The sequence below is a fragment of the Taudactylus pleione genome, unplaced genomic scaffold, assembly GCF_031769625.1.
Source record: "Taudactylus pleione unplaced genomic scaffold, aTauple2 ptg000517l, whole genome shotgun sequence".
NCBI classification, from domain to species: domain Eukaryota; kingdom Metazoa; phylum Chordata; class Amphibia; order Anura; family Myobatrachidae; genus Taudactylus; species Taudactylus pleione.
Window position 1 is genome coordinate 3,031,847 of NW_028284919.1, and position 17,569 is coordinate 3,049,415.

Sequence of the window (17,569 nt, forward strand, 5' to 3'; positions counted from 1 at the left end):
TGAACAAGCCAAAACAATAATCCAAGTACCTAGTACACCAGTGGTTCCAAAAACTTTCTTAAATCAGGTCGCCCTAGAAGAAGACCAGCATGGTGTCCACGGCACCACTAGGCCAAAAGTATCTTATTCAGAAATTCAGCAAAAATTATCAAATTCAGTAAATTGTGCTTAAAAGGTCACCCCTATGTGGCGGTGGGCAGGGTTGCACTTCTTTATAGCCACATAATTTATGATTGGCAGCCACCAGCATTAGTTTTGCCTCTCACATGGACCATAAATAATTTAATTTGGTCCTGGAACCCAGTTTGGAAACCACTATAGTACACTATAAGCAAATCAAGATGCAAAATTGATAAAAATGTAGCACAATGGCTAAAAAAAATAAAAATAAAATAAAAAGAAGCCTTTTTACACTAGATTGTGTATTCACTTAACTTTGCTAAAGACAGATCCAAAACGAGTGACACTACACCATGCAAATTTATACCAATTCCTTTGCTACAAAAAAACATAACCCAAGTACCTAGTACACTACGTATAAGCAAGTAAAACATGAAGTTGAGGAAAAGTATGCAGCGTGGAAATCTCTACCCATGAGTCGCGCCAGCAGACTCGCGCCATATGGTGCAAAACGAATAGCTGTATGAGGACACATGTGTATATATTATACACTAGTAATTGCCTGCTGCATATTAAAGACCACACGTCTGCCCATAATAAGACATTTGTGCTTTAAGTCTGGACTGAGGAAAACATTACACAGCATATTTAAAGAAATATTTATATTAAAAGTTAAAAGCAGACCTTTACAAGTTCCTCAAACAATATGCATTTGTTTTACTACATCTATAGACTATTCTATACATAGGCACGCATAGGCACATATACACACATTGTACACACTTATTTATACCTTGGTCGTTTTGGCTGAACAGCTGGTACATTCTGCTTGGGCTTCAGAGGAATTCGGATACTCTGCAAAATCACATATATACACAACAGTATATTATGCAAATGAAGTGATTTGCAGATTGTTATTTTGTCCCCCAAGCACCTGTTTCTGCCAACCACTTCATTCTCTACATATTTATTTATTTGAAACCAACATATGTTGCATATGTTTCAGAAAAACTATCATAATAATGATCCAACTACCACAGGGACTAATGGTAAAAACAGTACTAAAAAGATTTCTGAACACAAAAGAATTAAAAATCCCACAATTAATAAATCTGAAAATGTTGTGTTTTTGAATAGAAAACAATTATACATCAACATGTACTGTATGTAGTACAATGCACAGTAACACAGCCTTATGTCAGCAAGACATTTATCTTGTGTTAGGTGGGGGTGCAACAATGCCAAGATACTGATTTTAGACTAGTGTTTTCCGATTAAAGACTACATTTCCACAACATGTGACTGAGGGAGTTTTAAGTAACACTAAAGATCTGCCTAAGTGTATGTTAGTTATTGCAGACAAAGGCACCACCGGGTCTGGTGACAACCAGTGCACACTACACCACCCCCCTGCCTGCCCAAATAGGGGGCATGGCCTCGTGGAGATCCCATACTCATCAATCTGGGGGAGTGTCCAGCATCCCTGGGAGACTGTGCCTGCACGGTCAGCTCCTCCCCTGTGACAGGAGTCGGCTGCTGCAGGAGAATTTCACACAGCAGCACCAGGCTCCTCTCACTGAGGAGGAGGGAGCCGGCATTTAGGCATCTTCCCCTCCGAGGGTAAACCCCAGTGTGGCCGCACCCCCATAGCAAAGCCACCGATTGTAGCAGATGAATAGACTGCCTATACTTTATTAATCGGGGAATACCAAAAATATGTTGTTAGGAGTATTGCAATACAAACAGCTAAACATTCAGTATTGTGAACAACACCTCATATCCAATTTTGTATGGTTAGCAAAGCGAAACAAAATACCATACCATTAGCACATCTGTTGACACCTTTATTGGCATTCTCCATGCATCTGTGCATAAAAAAAAAAAAATATATAGTGTGACAACAGGCAAATTTAGGATAAACCACCCAAACATTAACATCAAAAGAAAAAAATTAAATGACGAGGACTGTTAAATGCAAAAAAAATAAAAAACGTTTCTACTTCCAACATGCCATAGAAAGCTGTTGAGATAAAATGGTGTGACCTGATTACGGATCTACTATATCAGTGCAATAAGGGGCTCTGTATGGTCAAATTAAAGAGAATGTTCACTCAGCTGCAGATCCACTCCTGTGTTTCAATTGGCTGACCTGGGCGGTCAATTTTAAAGCATGTTAAGCTGGGCATACAGCGACGGTGCCATGCGACGTAACGATGCATTGCGTGTGTAGTACACACTGCATGATTCAGTATATGACAGCGCGATGTGTCGTTACATGCTGCATGTAGCAGTATCGCGTCGTTCATTTAATTGTTGCAACAGCAGATGGGACGATGTGATGAATGACCGTTGGATCGGGCATACGCACTATACGATGTGTACGAAATATCGATGCGATCCACGTCAGAGCGATATATATCGAATAGTGTGTACCCAGCATTACAATACTGAACCACACAACAGCAACATAGTAAGCACTCCCACTAACCACCTTTTTTGATTTTTTTTAAACCTGCAACATTTGTGTAATGCATTTAAATGACCCATAACAAGAAACCAATGTTTCCAGTGTCACCAAAATTATTGGGGTTTTATTTTAAATATAATTCTGTTGAGCTCACCTTTTAATAGGCTACTTATTTTTGCAGAAAGCAAAAGACGACTTTTGTGTGGGGCACACAAACCCATATTATGCAATGGTTATTAATGTTAAAATGTAGCTTTTATTTCAATACCCATAAACTAGATGAAGAACTGTATATGAGGCCTGATTCAGAGACGGACACTAATGTGATCGCAACTGCGTTCCCATACACAATGAGGTTGCGAAAATATGCAAATGTCAGCAAAGATCACCTGAGCGTCAAGACTCCCACTGCTGCCTTCTCACCTGTGTTTGAGTATGCATACCTACGTAAACATCAGTAACATAGAAGTACATTGGCGGCCATCTAACCCTTGCGGCAGGTCTGACCTGCAGCAGCCATGGGGGCTCTTCTGACAAGCAGAGCTGTGAAAGCAATCGCAGTGGCTAATTTATGCACACCTATGTAAAGGCATTTAAACAGACAGGCACACCTGCGTTTTTGTGACCACTCCCCCCTACCACCCCAAACGCTGGCAGTCCGTCATTTGGCGATGGATTCCTCTGTGCGTGTGTGATCGCAATGCGATCGTAGTGCACGCTCAGTGCAATGCATGTGCAATGGCAGACAATCGCTCGATTTGCGAGAAAATTGCATTAGCGTCCATAGTGTGTTAATCACCTGTTCTTTAATCTTAAAACTCTAATAATGCTGTAGCATAAATCTTTGTGGCTATATCAAGTTATATACAGTATATATTTCCTTATATCCAGTTAAGGAGAAAATATAAAATTAGTGCTTGGATATTTTTTATAATATTTATCATAAATTGCAACACATAAATCATAGAAACCACAGGTTTGTAAGTAATAATCTTCGACAACAATTTCACTTCATAAAGGACCACAGAAAAAGAAACACTTGGTCTAGTTGCACAGATCTTTAATGCTCACAGTTCTTTTGTTGTTGCAATACACTTTGCATGTTAAATATTAATTTTCCGCAGTATGGTCATAAAGGGCACAATATTGTTTCAAAGCAAATTGAGTGTATACCAAGATAATAGGGATGTAAACATAAAAAGGATCCTCTATCATAATGAAGAGAATATACTGTCTCCGGAATAGACTGATATATCAATCAAATTCATCCTTGCATATAGATACAATTTTCAGTTATTATAACAAATAATAGTTTGCATAGACTGGTATTTCAATCCAAATCAGCTATGTATATAGAGAAAGTTAATTTATCATAGCCGAAATAAATTTTTGCATAAAAACGGCAACAAAATAATGTGCAATTTTGCATTAACACGTTAATAATTCACTCAAACTTTCTTTACATAAACACAGCCCTACTGTCCTCTCATCAGCTGTTCAGTACCTGTCATAACAGCTGACAGCAGATAGGGTATGTGCTCAATATCCTGACAGTTGGAATGGCGGCGCTTAGAATGCCGGAGCCGGAATCCTGACACTGTCAGAAACCCGGTGCTGGCATCCTGACGGTAAGTACTGTGGTTAGGGGAGGATTAGGTTTAGGGTACAGGGAGATTATGTTTAGGCACCGTGAAAGGAGGGTTAGGGTACTGACCGACAAGTGTCGGTATCCTAACCATGTATGGATGCCGGCGTCAGGATTCTGCCCGCAGGATCCAGAGCCCCAGCAATCCGTACCCAACCTGCAGAAACAGGAAGGCACTATTGTGTTTTTCTTACTAAACACAGCCTATAACACATCTTCAGTGCTTTCCTTATTAAGGGGTTCCAGGCAGAGAGGTGAAGGCAGGACTCGAGAGTATAAGAAGGGAAGCGGACAGGCTGGCTTACACAGAGGCAGTCCAATCAGTGAGATCGGGGTAGGTCTGAGCATGAAATAAGAGCAGCAGAGACTTTTGCATACCCAGGTACAGCAGTGTACTAAGCTGGAAAATGACAGATGAAAAGTCACATTGTGTAAGTATCGGCACCATAGCAAAAACATACATGGTTTGACAAAACGTATTTATTTTTGCATAGCTGTTTGCCGACAATTATCCATAAGTGAACTTTCCATTTAAACCCTGAGGCAATGCCTTCTTAAACACTTAAAAAGCACACGGTAAACACTAGAAGAAAATCATACCAAGGAGATTGGAAACCAGATGCGACGAAGGAGCAAGTGGATCTTGAAGGTTGAACATTGTGTATCGGTTGTTTTGAATTTGGCGCAAGGCTTCAAAATTTCCAAGTAGAATGTCACAAAGCCAAAGAGCACTGACACAGGGAATCCTCCATTCTTTAGCCTTCTCATACTTCATACCACTGGGCCTAATAACAGGAACAAGTGTTATGGACAACACAGTAACACATTTATCTGCTAAACATACAGCAAGTTCAGTTGTTACTGGGCTGTAAGATCCAGCCAACACCATTATGCAGTTCAGTTCGCAGTGTTACACAGGGCCTCTAAAAGTGTTGCCCATGCAGTTTACATTACTAATTCAGACCAACAGTGAACGGCTCAATAAGTAATTATGAATACAAGTCTATATGTAGATCCGCTACTCACTCTTTACAAATGAGAACAGTGTTGCTGCGACACAGATACCCAGTGTATTTAGCACCAGCCAAATAGGCCATCAGTTTGAGGTCATCTCTATCACTGTCCACAAACCCAGTCACTGAAACGATCTGGAAACAGAACAAAAATGGATTTGATGAATTTCCATACTTTATTTGCTGTTCAAAAGTGTGATGGTAACATTGTGACACAAAAAACAAAAAAAAATACAACTACGAAGTTGCAATGTGTTTGTGAAAGTCCACCCCTGCAGAGACAGATTTGGGATTTTTGTACATATGTTAAATTATTTTCTGTGAATACGTTCGAGGACACTGATGTTGATGTATAAAGGGTGTATTTAGGAATATAGTCCAAGACTGAAACTCTACTATAATGCCCTCCATGAAGGAACGTCAGTTATTTTGTAACAAAGTTTCACAGGAGACAATAAAAATCGATCAAGAAAAAGAAACAGCAGCAGCATTCCCCTAAACATTTAAATAAGTACGAAGGTCATTCAAAAAGTAATGCCTAAATGCTAATAACTCTGAAATAATATGCAACATTTACTTGAAACTTAGTCAGTTTGTAGTTTAATATGTCTGCTAACTATATATGTAGTTTTGTTTAGGTAGTCCAAGAAATACTATGGAATCCAAGATGAAACAAAGAGCAGTCATTGAATTTCTGGAAAAAGAAGGCTGCAGTGCTACAGAAATCCACAGAAGACTGATAAAAAAAGTGTATGGTGAGCATACTATTGACTATAGCAATGTCAGATGGTTGATGAAGCGTTTTCAATTGGGAGAATCGTCCATGTGCGACAAACCTCGTGGTGGCAGACCATCAACTGCAGTGACAGCAGAGAACCGACACAAAGTCGATGCCACGATTCAGAAAGAACGTCGTATGACCAGTAGAGATATCAGTGATGAACTGGAATGTAGCCATGGCACTGTACAAACACTAATCAATTATTTGGGATATCGTAAAGTGTGTGCTAACTGGGTTCCAAAGCAATTAAACAGGGATCATAAGGCCCAGAGGGTGGAAGTGTGCAATGACCTTTTGACCAACTTTGAAGCCAACCCGTAGATGTTTTTGGAAAATGTCATTACAGGAGATGAGACCTGGGTATTCCTTTATGACCCAGAAACAAAGACCCAATCAAAGCAATGAAAACACCTGAGTTCACCTAGGCCAAAAAAGTTTAAATCACAGCAATCCGTAAACAAAGTCATGGCCACATTCTTCTGGGATTGCCAAGGTATTATTCTCATCGATTACTTGGAACAAAACCAATCAATCAACAGTGATCGATACATTATTACACTTAAGAAGCTGAAAAAGTCATCCGCAAAAAAAGGTAAACAATTCGATTGTCAAATGTCATCTTACACCACGACAATGCCAGACCTCACATTTCGATGGCAACATCTGCGGCCATTGCCAAAATGGGGTGGGCAATAATGCCACAACCACCGTACAGTCCTGATATGGCCCCTTCTGACTTTCATCTGTTTGGCCCTCTCAAAAAACTGTTACCGTGGTCAACATTTTGAAGACATAGAGGTTGTAAAAACGCCATACGTTCCTGGGTCAAATACCAACCACTGGAATTTTTCCAAAGTGGATTCACAGCTTGGGTTGAGAGGTGGAGAAAATGTTTGAGGGCAGATGGTGATTTTTTTTGAGTAGAGTCATTCTGTTACTAAGACTTCAAAGTATTTTACTGCAAATTGTCAAATCTGTATCTATAATATGAGATATGGTAAGAACTTACCCTTGTTATCTCTAATTCTACGAAGTCCATAGGGTTCCACAGGATACCTTGGGGTATAGGTGTGACGTCAGTCGCTGGGCACCATAGAGTTAAGCTTTTCAGCCTCCCAGGATGCACTAGGGTCCCCCTCCTATACCCCGCCCCCGAGCCAAGGCACCTCAGTTAGTTATCAAGCCATAGGCCGGAGGAGGAGAAGGAAGAGAGAGAAAAAAAGATCTGGACACATACAAGAATCACATTCTCACCAGAGGGAGACGGAAAACCGGTGACCAGAGCAAAGCCCATCTGCAGCACAGGTGCGACAGGGCGGGAGTCCTGTGGAACCCTATGGACTTCGTAGAAATAGAGATAACAAGGGTAAGTTCTTACCATATCTCATATTTTCTACTTCAGGGTCCATAGGGTATCCACAGGATACCTTGGGGATGTCCCAAAGCAGTATCCTTTAAGGGTGGGGACGCTCCTGTGCAGAAAGGAGAATCCGCTGCCCGAAGGAAGCATCCTGAGAGGCGAAGGTGTCAAACCTGTAATACCTCACGAAGGTATGGACAGAGGACCACGTAGCAGCCTTGCAGATCTGAACTGCCGAGGCACCACGTCGAGCTGCCCACGAAGGACCCACAGACCTAGTGGAATGAGCCTTCAGAGAAGGAGGGACCGGTAGGCCTTCATGAAGATAAGCTTCAGAAATAGCCATACGGATCCAGGCTGCCAAAGTTTGCTTTGAAGCAGGCCAACCCTTTTTACGGAAGCCATAGAGGACAAACAAAGCGTCCGACTTCCTAAACGAAGAAGTGCGGTCAACATAAGTCCTTAAGGCCCGCACAACATCCAAAGAGGCCTCACCCACGGAAAGACCCGGTGAGTTAAAGGCCGGAACAACTATTTCCTCGTTAACATGAAACTGGGAAACAACTTTGGGAAGAAACTCGGGCCGAGTGCGGAGCACTGCCCTGTTCCCATAAAAAACCAAGAAAGGGGGTCTACAAGAAAGAGCCCCTAACTCAGAAACACGTCTGGCCGAAGCAATGGCCAGAAGGAAAACAGTCTTAGCTGTTAGCCATTTAAGATCCACTGAGCCCAGTGGTTCAAACGGCGGTCCTTGGAGAGCCCTCAGGACCACAGCCAAATCCCAAGGCGCCACAGGTGGAACAAAGGGCGGCTGAATGCGGAGAACACCCTGCATAAAGGTGCGCACATCCGGGATTGTAGCAATCCTATGGTGAAACCAGACAGATAGGGCCGAAACCTGTACCTTCAAAGAAGCAAGGCGAAGCCCATGATCTAGTCCCGCTTGCAGGAAGGCGAGAATCTGAGACAGACGAAACTCCCGCGGTGCATAACCTCTCGGTCGACACCACTGGAAGAACGTATGCCACACGCGATGGTATATCCTTGCGGAAGACGGTTTCCGAGCTCGTAACATGGTACGCACCACAGAGCTGGAAAACCCCCGGGACCTCAGCATGGCCGTCTCAACAGCCACGCCGTCAAAGACAGCCGAGTCAGGTCCGGGTGAAGGCAAGGACCCTGAGACAGAAGGTCCGGTCGTAGCGGCAACCGCAGAGGACTGTCCACGGACAGACCCTGAAGGTCTGAGAACCAGTGCCGTCTGGGCCACGCGGGAGCTATCAACAGGAGCGTCCCTCCTTCCTGTTTGAATTTCCGGATTACCCGTGGAAGAAGGGAGACCGGAGGGAACAGGTATGCGAACCGGAACGTCCACCGGACGGACAGAGCATCCACCAGAGACGCCCCTTCGTCTCTTGTGCGAGACCCGTACACCGGCAACTTGTTGTTGTGCCGGGACGCCATGAGGTCGATTTCTGGAAGACCCCACCTGTCCACCAGTAGTTGAAAAACGTCCGGGTGCAGGGACCATTCCCCCGGATGAACGTCCTGGCGACTTAGAAAGTCCGCCTCCCAATTTAGCACTCCCGGGATGAAGACCGCTGATATGGCCGGAAGATTGCGCTCCGCCCAAACCAGGATCCGAGAGACCTCTACGAGGGCCGCCCGACTGCGAGTTCCTCCTTGCCTGTTTATGTAGGCCACGGTGGTAGCGTTGTCCGACTGGACCTGCACCGGGCGACCCTGGAGAAACCGCTGTGCCTGCTGGAGAGCATTGAAGACCGCACGGAGTTCCAAGATATTTATTGGAAGCTCCGCTTCTGTCGGCGTCCACCTGCCCTGGAACAAGTGTGGACCCGAAACTGCTCCCCAGCCCCGAAGACTGGCGTCCGTTGTCAACAGGACCCAATTTGGAACCCAGAACGGACGTCCCTTGTTGAGGTGGGTCGTCTGTAACCACCACGCAAGGGACAGGCGAACCTCCTGGGTGAGCACAATCGTCTGGGACTTCAGAGACTGAGGCAGCCCATTCCACTTGGACAGGATCAGGTGCTGCAGAGGTCTGGAGTGAAACTGGGCGTGTTCCACCATGTCGAACACCGACACCATGGAGCCCAGTAACCTCATCGCCGAGTGTAAGGACACCCGGCGGCTGTGCAGGCAACTGCGCACCCTTGACTGTAAAGCAGAGATCTTGTCCTCCGTCACGAAGATCCTTTGCTGTCCCGAGTCCAATAAGGCTCCAAGATGCAGAATCCTCCGAGACGGGATTAGAGTGGACTTCTGCCAGTTGATTAGCCAGCCGTGCCGTTGCAGCAGTGCAATGGTGAGGTCCAAGTGGCGTAACAGGAGCTCTGGAGATCCTGCCACCAATAACAGGTCGTCCAAATACGGCAACATGCGGACTCCCTGCAGCCGCAGAGAAGCCGCCATGACCGCCATCACCTTGGTGAAAACACGTGGTGCTGTTGCCAGGCCAAAAGGTAACGCCCGAAACTGGAAGTGGTCGCTGCGGATTGCAAACCTGAGGAACTGTTGATGGCGCAAAAGAATAGGGACATGCAGGTAAGCGTCCTGTATGTCCAATGACATCAAGTAGTCCCCAGGTTCCAGCGCCAGAATGATGGACCGTAGGGTCTCCATCCGAAACTTCGGGACCCGCAAAGACTTGTTGAGTGCTTTGAGGTTGAGAATCGGACGATATGACCCATTGGGTTTCTGTACCAAAAATAGATTTGAATAGAAACCCTGGCCCCTCTGGGAGAATGGAACAGGCACTATAACTCCAGCCTGGAGCATAGTGTGCAATACCTTCCGCAGCTCCGTAGCCTTGTTCCGGTCTGATGGGAGACCCGTGGTGAAGAAGCGAGCCGGGGGTCTGTGCCGGAAGGAGAGGGCGTATCCGTGGGAAACCACCTCCAGAACCCAAGTGTCTGTCGTAGTGGTCGACCAACACTGGGCGAACTGTAGCAGGCGGCCTCCCACCCTGGGATCCCCCAAAGGGAGGCCCGGACCGTCAGGCCGCAGGCTTGTCATCTGGCTTGGGGGCCGGACGTCTGGTACTCCATGCCTGCTTCCGGGGCTTGACCGATTTCTTAGGGCCAGCCTGTCGAGGAAACGACTGTGGTTTGGGCCTGCCCTGGGCCCTAGATGACCGAAAGGACGATGGTCCCGAACCAGAAGGAGCAGCGGCCGACGGGAGACAAGCAGATTTGGCTGCCGCCAGCGTGGCCACAATCTTATCCAGATCCGGACCGAAGAGAACTTCTCCGGTAAACGGCAACGCTTCCAGACCTTTCTTGGAATCTGCGTCCGCCTTCCAGGATCGCAGCCACAAGGTGCGACGAGCAGCTACCGCTGCTGAAGAAATTCTAGACACCAGAGTACTAATGTCTAGAGCCGCCTCGTTGATGTAGATGGCCGAATCACGGAGATTGCCAATCAACTCCGCCTGTTCGGCCGGACAGTCGGATTCAAAAGAAGCCTCTAATGAATCCGCCCAGCGCTCCATCGCTCTGGCAACCCAGCAAATGGCCATAGCCGGCCGTGCTGCCCCCCCTGCAAGGGAATAAGCGGACTTCAGGCAGATTTCTACCTTGCGGTCCGTAGCATCCTTAAGGGAGGACATGGATGGCATCGGCAATGTGGCACTACGGACAAGACGGGTCACGTGAGAATCCACCTGTGGAGGGGATTCCCACTTAGCAAAATAATTATCCGCGAACGGATAAGCCACCGCCAGGCGTCTCTGCGGCTGGTATCTTTTGCCAGGTTGTTTCCACGCCTCCTCTAAATGGTCCACCAACTGACCCGAAAGAGGAAAGACTGTGGCATCGCCCTTCACATCTTTGAAAAAGGCATACTTAGATTTAGCCGCTGGGGGAACTTCGTCCTCAATCACCAAGGCTGTGCGGACCGCCCGAATAAGTCCAGGAATATATACTTTGGACTTAGCATCAGCGTCCTTAGTATGGAAAGGTTCCTGATCGTAAGGATCCAGAATCTCCCCATCATCAGACGTCCCTTCGTCATCCTCATAAGGAGCGGACAGAGACGCCACCGGCCTTTTATGAGGCCGCATCACAGACTCCCCTTGCAACACATCCGACAAGTGCTGTACAGAACTCGTCAGGGAGTTAACCCACGCTGGCTCCTGAGAACCCGGGAGCGGGGAAATAGGGAGACTGTGGGGTACCACCAATTGTCGTGGGAACCCCTGCATGGGTGACGACACCACAGACTGCTGGGACAAACCCATCGGAGTAAACGCGGGCTGCGGAGCTAACTGGCCCACTAAAGCTGTTAACGCCTGAGCGAAACAAGCCCAGGGCGGCTCCTGTACCGGTGCTGTAACCGTAATAGGCCGCGCCATGGACAAACACTGCCGGCAAAGGCCCTCCGCGCTACCCTCCCCCTCCGCTAACGGTACTTTGCACGTGGTACACTGTAGCCGGAGGGGAAAATCACTTTCAGACATGATGGCACCACGTATGTGATCTCTCTCACCAATTAAGTATTAAATAGGCGAGAGACCACCCTGCAGCACCGCACCGCAAGGGCTTTAGCAGAAGAACAGGGACAGTAATAAAGCTGACAGTTTAGAGAAGAAAAGTTACAGGCAGCGCTAGCACAGTCACATACAATGCAGAGAAATAACAATTCCTGCACTAACAGCGCTGATCACTCAACTACACAGACACAGGGCCTGGTAGGACACAGCGCTGCATACACAGACCTGAGCCACAGCGGAGGAGAGGTATGCGGGGGGACCCAGACCACGATGCTTCCGTCCAGCGCTTCCAGCAGCGTTCACCATGCGTTCTGGAGAAGATGGCCGCCGAGGAGCAGAGAGGAGGCTGGCCTGGGGGAGGAGCGCTGCCACAGGACCAGTCGGCAGCATGCAGAGAGGGCTGTGTGCAGCGGGGGAGGCGCCGGCTGTGAGACAGGGAAGGCGCGCTCCCCTGGCATGCATTTAACCCCAGGGACGCCGCAGCGCTACCGTTCTGCTGCGGTCCGCTGTCCCAGGGGGTAGTGGAAAGCGCAGGTTGGTCGCCTGGCTCCACGCTGCAGCCAGTCCCCAGGGAGCCCCCTGCCTGGGGACTTAGGACCATGTGACCAGCGGGGACCCACCGCGGGACCCCGCTGCTTACCTTTGTCCCCCTTGGATCCCCGGATCGGTACCGGCGTTCTGGTACCGGCGGGGGTGTAGAGAAGACAGCATGGACGTCAGGACTGACTGTCCATGCTGTACATCCAGATGTGCAGCCACAGCTGCACTGAAGAAAGCTTCAGGGGCTCTTCTAGCCCCCCACTCCGACAGGTGCACCCGGCGCCGGCCGGGCACCAAACTAAACTGGGGTGCCTTGGCTCGGGGGCGGGGTATAGGAGGGGGACCCTAGTGCATCCTGGGAGGCTGAAAAGCTTAACTCTATGGTGCCCAGCGACTGACGTCACACCTATACCCCAAGGTATCCTGTGGATACCCTATGGACCCTGAAGTAGAAAATAAAATTTGAGTTGTGAGCATTTAGGCATTACTTTTTGAACAACCCTCGTAGTTGTTTTAAAGGAGAAGCAGTGAGCACAGTGGGTGTACAGTGACAGGTGCTGGAGGGATGTAGAGGGGAGAAGCCACGACACCACAAACAGCTACAGTTTGAAGATGTGTGCCTGCGCCAAAGATGGCTGCCTCTACACCCCATGGTAGCAATGTCTCCCAAACAGAGTGAAAGAGAAAATCCCAATGATGCTGTGGACTTAGCATTACTGGAGGGTAATGCTTGGAAGTTGCAAAGTGGTGCGCCTTCTAAACAAAACTAGCAAATTCTGATGTAAATACATTGCACTTGTGAAGCATAGTATATATATGCACAGGTGACCAATAACAAAAAAAAAAAAAAAAGTTACTCAGCCGAGCTGAAGGGCAGGTTTCCCAATCACAATGTAAGCCTGTCTAATTACCAAAGTTAGATATGCCAGATTGATTGTATAGTTTCCTTACATGCTGAGAACAAGGCTTCCCTCCTGGTGGAAATGCAACAGGAAAATGCAGAGTTCGATGAGGGGGCACCATCTTTTTCTTTTTTAAGACAGTGTTCAACCAGTGAGCTGTGATGCAGCGCCTCCGTTCTTTCATAGCCTAGTAATTAAGAAGCAATAAAAGCTAGCTTTATAATTTAATTAACTGGATTTAAAATTAAACAAATAAAATTTTAAAACAAAACAACATTTGTGAAGCTTGGAGAAGTTTAAATTACACATCAAATAACAATTAATAGGCAGTTCAAGAATTTCAGTCTCTGAGCCAAATTAACAAAAGGTTGTGGTATTTCAATTTTGAATATTAAAAGGTGTACTGCATATGATTATATAGAAGTTAATTCTCTTAGTTTTGTGCAGTCACAAGAGAACCCACCTGGGCATACATGCTACTGACTTGACTTTCACACAATAGATGTGTACAGCGGCTTGTGAGTGTTGGGTCCACAGTACCACCGTGCGCTTGTATTATCTAAGAAAAAGGGGGGAGGGGGAGAAACTGTCCTTATACAAGAGAAGACAATATACACAAAATGTTAAAATGTCTAAAACATGGCTGATCTTCAAGGTTAGAGGTCTCGGGTATGTCATTTTCTAAAACAGTCACATTAAACTTTTGAATTAAGTATTTAGTACAGTAGTCATGGGGCCTTAGAGTATCAGCATTATTTTCATTGCACCCCTAGGCCAAATAGTTTAGTCTTAGGATCAGTTATGTGGTGGTGGACAGGGTTCCACACATTTTTTGATTGGCAGCCACTATAACTGGTTTTGCCCACCATACATAATATGATTTGGTCCTGGACCACCAACCTTTGGCATCCCTGCAAGTGCCCCACAGCACCCAGTTTGGAAACCACTGATTTAGCTAAATGTTTAATTTATGAAGATGAGCTCCGCATATGTAACATATATTCTCAAATACTTAATTTCAATAGTCTAGTTAAACTTGATGTAAGCCTTTCTGTCTAGAAACAATAAACCCTCATTATCCAGGGGAAGGGTTTCATCTATCGACGTGGCTTTAAAGTTACCTATTAATGTTTATTGTTGCTTTGTCACTTAAGCTACTATTATGTTGCAGTCTATATAAGCAACATATTTCATTTAATGATTTTGTTCACACAATAAACGTTTGCTAAACCCCCAAAGACTATGCAAAGAAAACACAACATAAATAGAAGAGGAGCCAAAAACAAACAAACATACTCTTTTCCACGTTGCAAGAAGCTGCTTATCAGACATCTGCTCTGGATAGTCCGCGATCGCAAACACACAGCCCATCAAGAAGCAGTCCTCAGGAACTAACAGAGACCAAAGTCAACAGTAGGTATTAAATGCAATCTCAGCCTTTTTGTCATTAATAGAATACCCCAAAAAATATTTACAATAAAGTTCAGCATTGGTGAGCTGTGCTTAACAGTAGAAACAATGGGATGCAATAATAATTACAAGACAATTAAGCATTAAAATGCACAGAACTGTAAAACTAATAAATACAAAATGTTTGTGTATGTATACAAATGCAGGTTCCTTTAAGTAGGCAGTCACATGCATCTGGCCTACAGGTATATCATTGCATTATATTACAAAGTTTGTTAGACTACATAGGTAATAAAGACAGACTAGGGCACAAGACCAGCATAATCGGTATACATTACTCTGTTACACTAATTAAAGACACTGCACAACACCTCTCAGTGCTGGAAATGGTTGGCATAAGAAAACAGTTGCATTCATGAACATAGTTAAACATTTCAAATATGTGGGATTTTTTTTTTTTAATCTATATGTGTTTGTTGCAAGAACTTAACATGTTGGAAAATCTTGTAGACTTACTTTGTAGCAGCCCTTCAATTACATTTTACACACACCTCATCACAACATATCTCAAAAATGTGAAATCTAAAAAATATATGAAATCCTTTTTAGGGGAATCTATTGGAGTAAGCCGAACCCAAGGAACCTCCATTAAGTCTTCAGTAGTCAATATGTTCATACCCCTGCCCCCCACCTCTCAATTATATAACCCCATCCTGTTAGCAACCAAGCTCCACAGTTCAAACACCCTCCTGGCTGTGGAAATAGCCAGGAGAAATAGTTTTCCATGCAAAAAAACTTCACCTCCACTGATTCCAGAGGATCAGAAGGAGGTTGCTGTAATGCCATATACATGAAATTCAAGTCCCCAGGAACTAGAGGACTGAATGGTTATCTTAAATGAGTCACACCTTGCAAAAAACGTCTGAACCATTTTTTCCAGAAGAGATTTGCAGAGTGCTCTAACCAATAAAAGGTACTTAGATTTAATTACTTATCAAAGCCATTCTTTAGAAACAGGAGAAACAATGGTATAACTGAAGAGAAATAAACCTCATCAGTAACTAAGAATATAAATCTTCTAGAGCTTAAGATAATTCGTCAGTGCTATAAAGACTTTCTAGCTCTGAGAACACTTTTTTTTCTTAGGATCATGGCCTTAAAAAAAAGTTATGATGGTAAAATGGTCCTGGAGTTAACAAATCCTTCCTTTGAGGAAGACACCACAATGGACTCGCTGGCATCTTGATAAATGTCTTTGTACCAGGGTTCACCTTGGCCACTGTGGTACCTTGGCCACTGTGGTACCATGAACAGCTCTCTGTTTTTACCTTTTTGAGAGTTTGTTGAAACATCGCCACTGGAGTTAACAGATAAGGTTGAAATCCCATAGGACCAACATAGTGTTTATAAGGAACTTGTGTATCCCTTGCACTGGAGCAGAATTGCTTCACCTTGTTGTTAAATTGATATGCCATTATATGGTTATCTGATTTATAATCTCTTCCCAAACTCCTGAAATACATCTAGATTGAGAGACCACTTTCTGGGATCCAGGACTAGCCTGTTGAGATAATCGGCTTGAAGTTTTACATCCCAGGCATGAATATGGCAGATATCGCCAGAACATTTTGTTCTGCACCGTGCATGATCCAGCTAGTATCCTTCTTTGCAAGGTTCTGATTTAACCATATGTGCTTAAGCATGTTAAACTCTGGACTGTTAAGGTTCAGAAGCACTGGTCTAAATACATATGACAAGTGGCTGGTTGCAGTTTTTGAATCTCAACAGAGGATACATCCTGGGAACAGATTAGTTGTCTGGTCAGATGGTAGCGTGATTTGTCCCATTTTGAAAGGAATTAAATCTACAAACTATATGTCTTAATGGCAATACTATAGCTTCAAGGATTTTTATATAAATATATAAACACACATACTGATGCCTGTTTGCGAGCTAGTAGACAGTAGACAGTCTAATTCCACTAGTCTGTGGAATTAGATTATTCTGAACACCTTTCATCTAGTGTCTACCAAGAGAACCAAAAAGTCAAGCCTCTAAGGAAGGACCAGTTTGGATCACAGAAACTTAGTAATCTAACCGTAGGACTACAGTATCTATGTGGTCTTCTTGTTGTCTCCAGCAAAGTCTGGGACTTGATCAAAATACTGTCCAGGTAAGAGATAACTGCTCCATGGATTCAAGAAGCAAGGACATGACTGACATAATCTCATGAGTACCCAAAGAGCAGTCACCAGACAGAAGGAAGGAAATGAACTGCCTCTTCTTTTTAAATAGCTATTGTTAGGCTCTACCAAATCCTCGCTGTCTTGGAAGTGTAGTGCCTGCCACACTTGAAGAGTCCTCCTCAGACCAAGGACACCTCCATATGGTGAGGAAATACAATGCTGTCTTGGGGTTTGTATCTCCCCAGGGCCCATCATACTATGGACTACCATCCCGGCAAGGATAAGCCTCTCTTGTCGCCTGTGCCTAGTGTAGGGCTTCCTATGATCAATATTTGCCCTACCATAGCAAGCTGCGGCATCCTGCACTCAATGATCTTGACTGAATAACTCACTCCTCTGACCACCCAAGGAAACTCCCATATCTGGCCACTCCTCTTGGGCGCAATCTGACACTATTGAAACTGCTCAATGATGCAGTGGCAGCGCACAACCCCAGTCAAGACCTGAGTCTGCAGTGAAAATTACATTTCCAAGTGAGCTCAGTAAGAAGCACTATAAAAACAAACCTACAAAAGTTCCCAGTATCGGGATATCCTACTGAAATCCTGATAGTGTCTATGGGGACAGACATTATC

At 45.2% G+C, this 17,569-nt stretch overlaps 1 protein-coding gene across 2 annotated transcripts in view; it reads right to left on the reverse strand.

The window, feature by feature from the left end:
- PAXIP1 (PAX interacting protein 1) overlaps positions 1-17,569 on the reverse strand; it is a 59,501-nt gene that overhangs the window by 14,462 nt on the left and 27,470 nt on the right. For both annotated transcript variants that reach the window (XM_088450362.1, XM_088450361.1), the window contains 7 exons: positions 14,635-14,729; positions 13,802-13,897; positions 13,388-13,525; positions 5,259-5,380; positions 4,833-5,017; positions 1,942-1,985; positions 914-975 (listed from right to left, as the gene is read on the reverse strand). In XM_088450362.1, the coding sequence (XP_088306488.1) occupies positions 914-975; positions 1,942-1,985; positions 4,833-5,017; positions 5,259-5,380; positions 13,388-13,525; positions 13,802-13,897; positions 14,635-14,729 (742 nt within the window). The remainder of the gene's footprint in view (positions 1-913; positions 976-1,941; positions 1,986-4,832; positions 5,018-5,258; positions 5,381-13,387; positions 13,526-13,801; positions 13,898-14,634; positions 14,730-17,569) is intronic.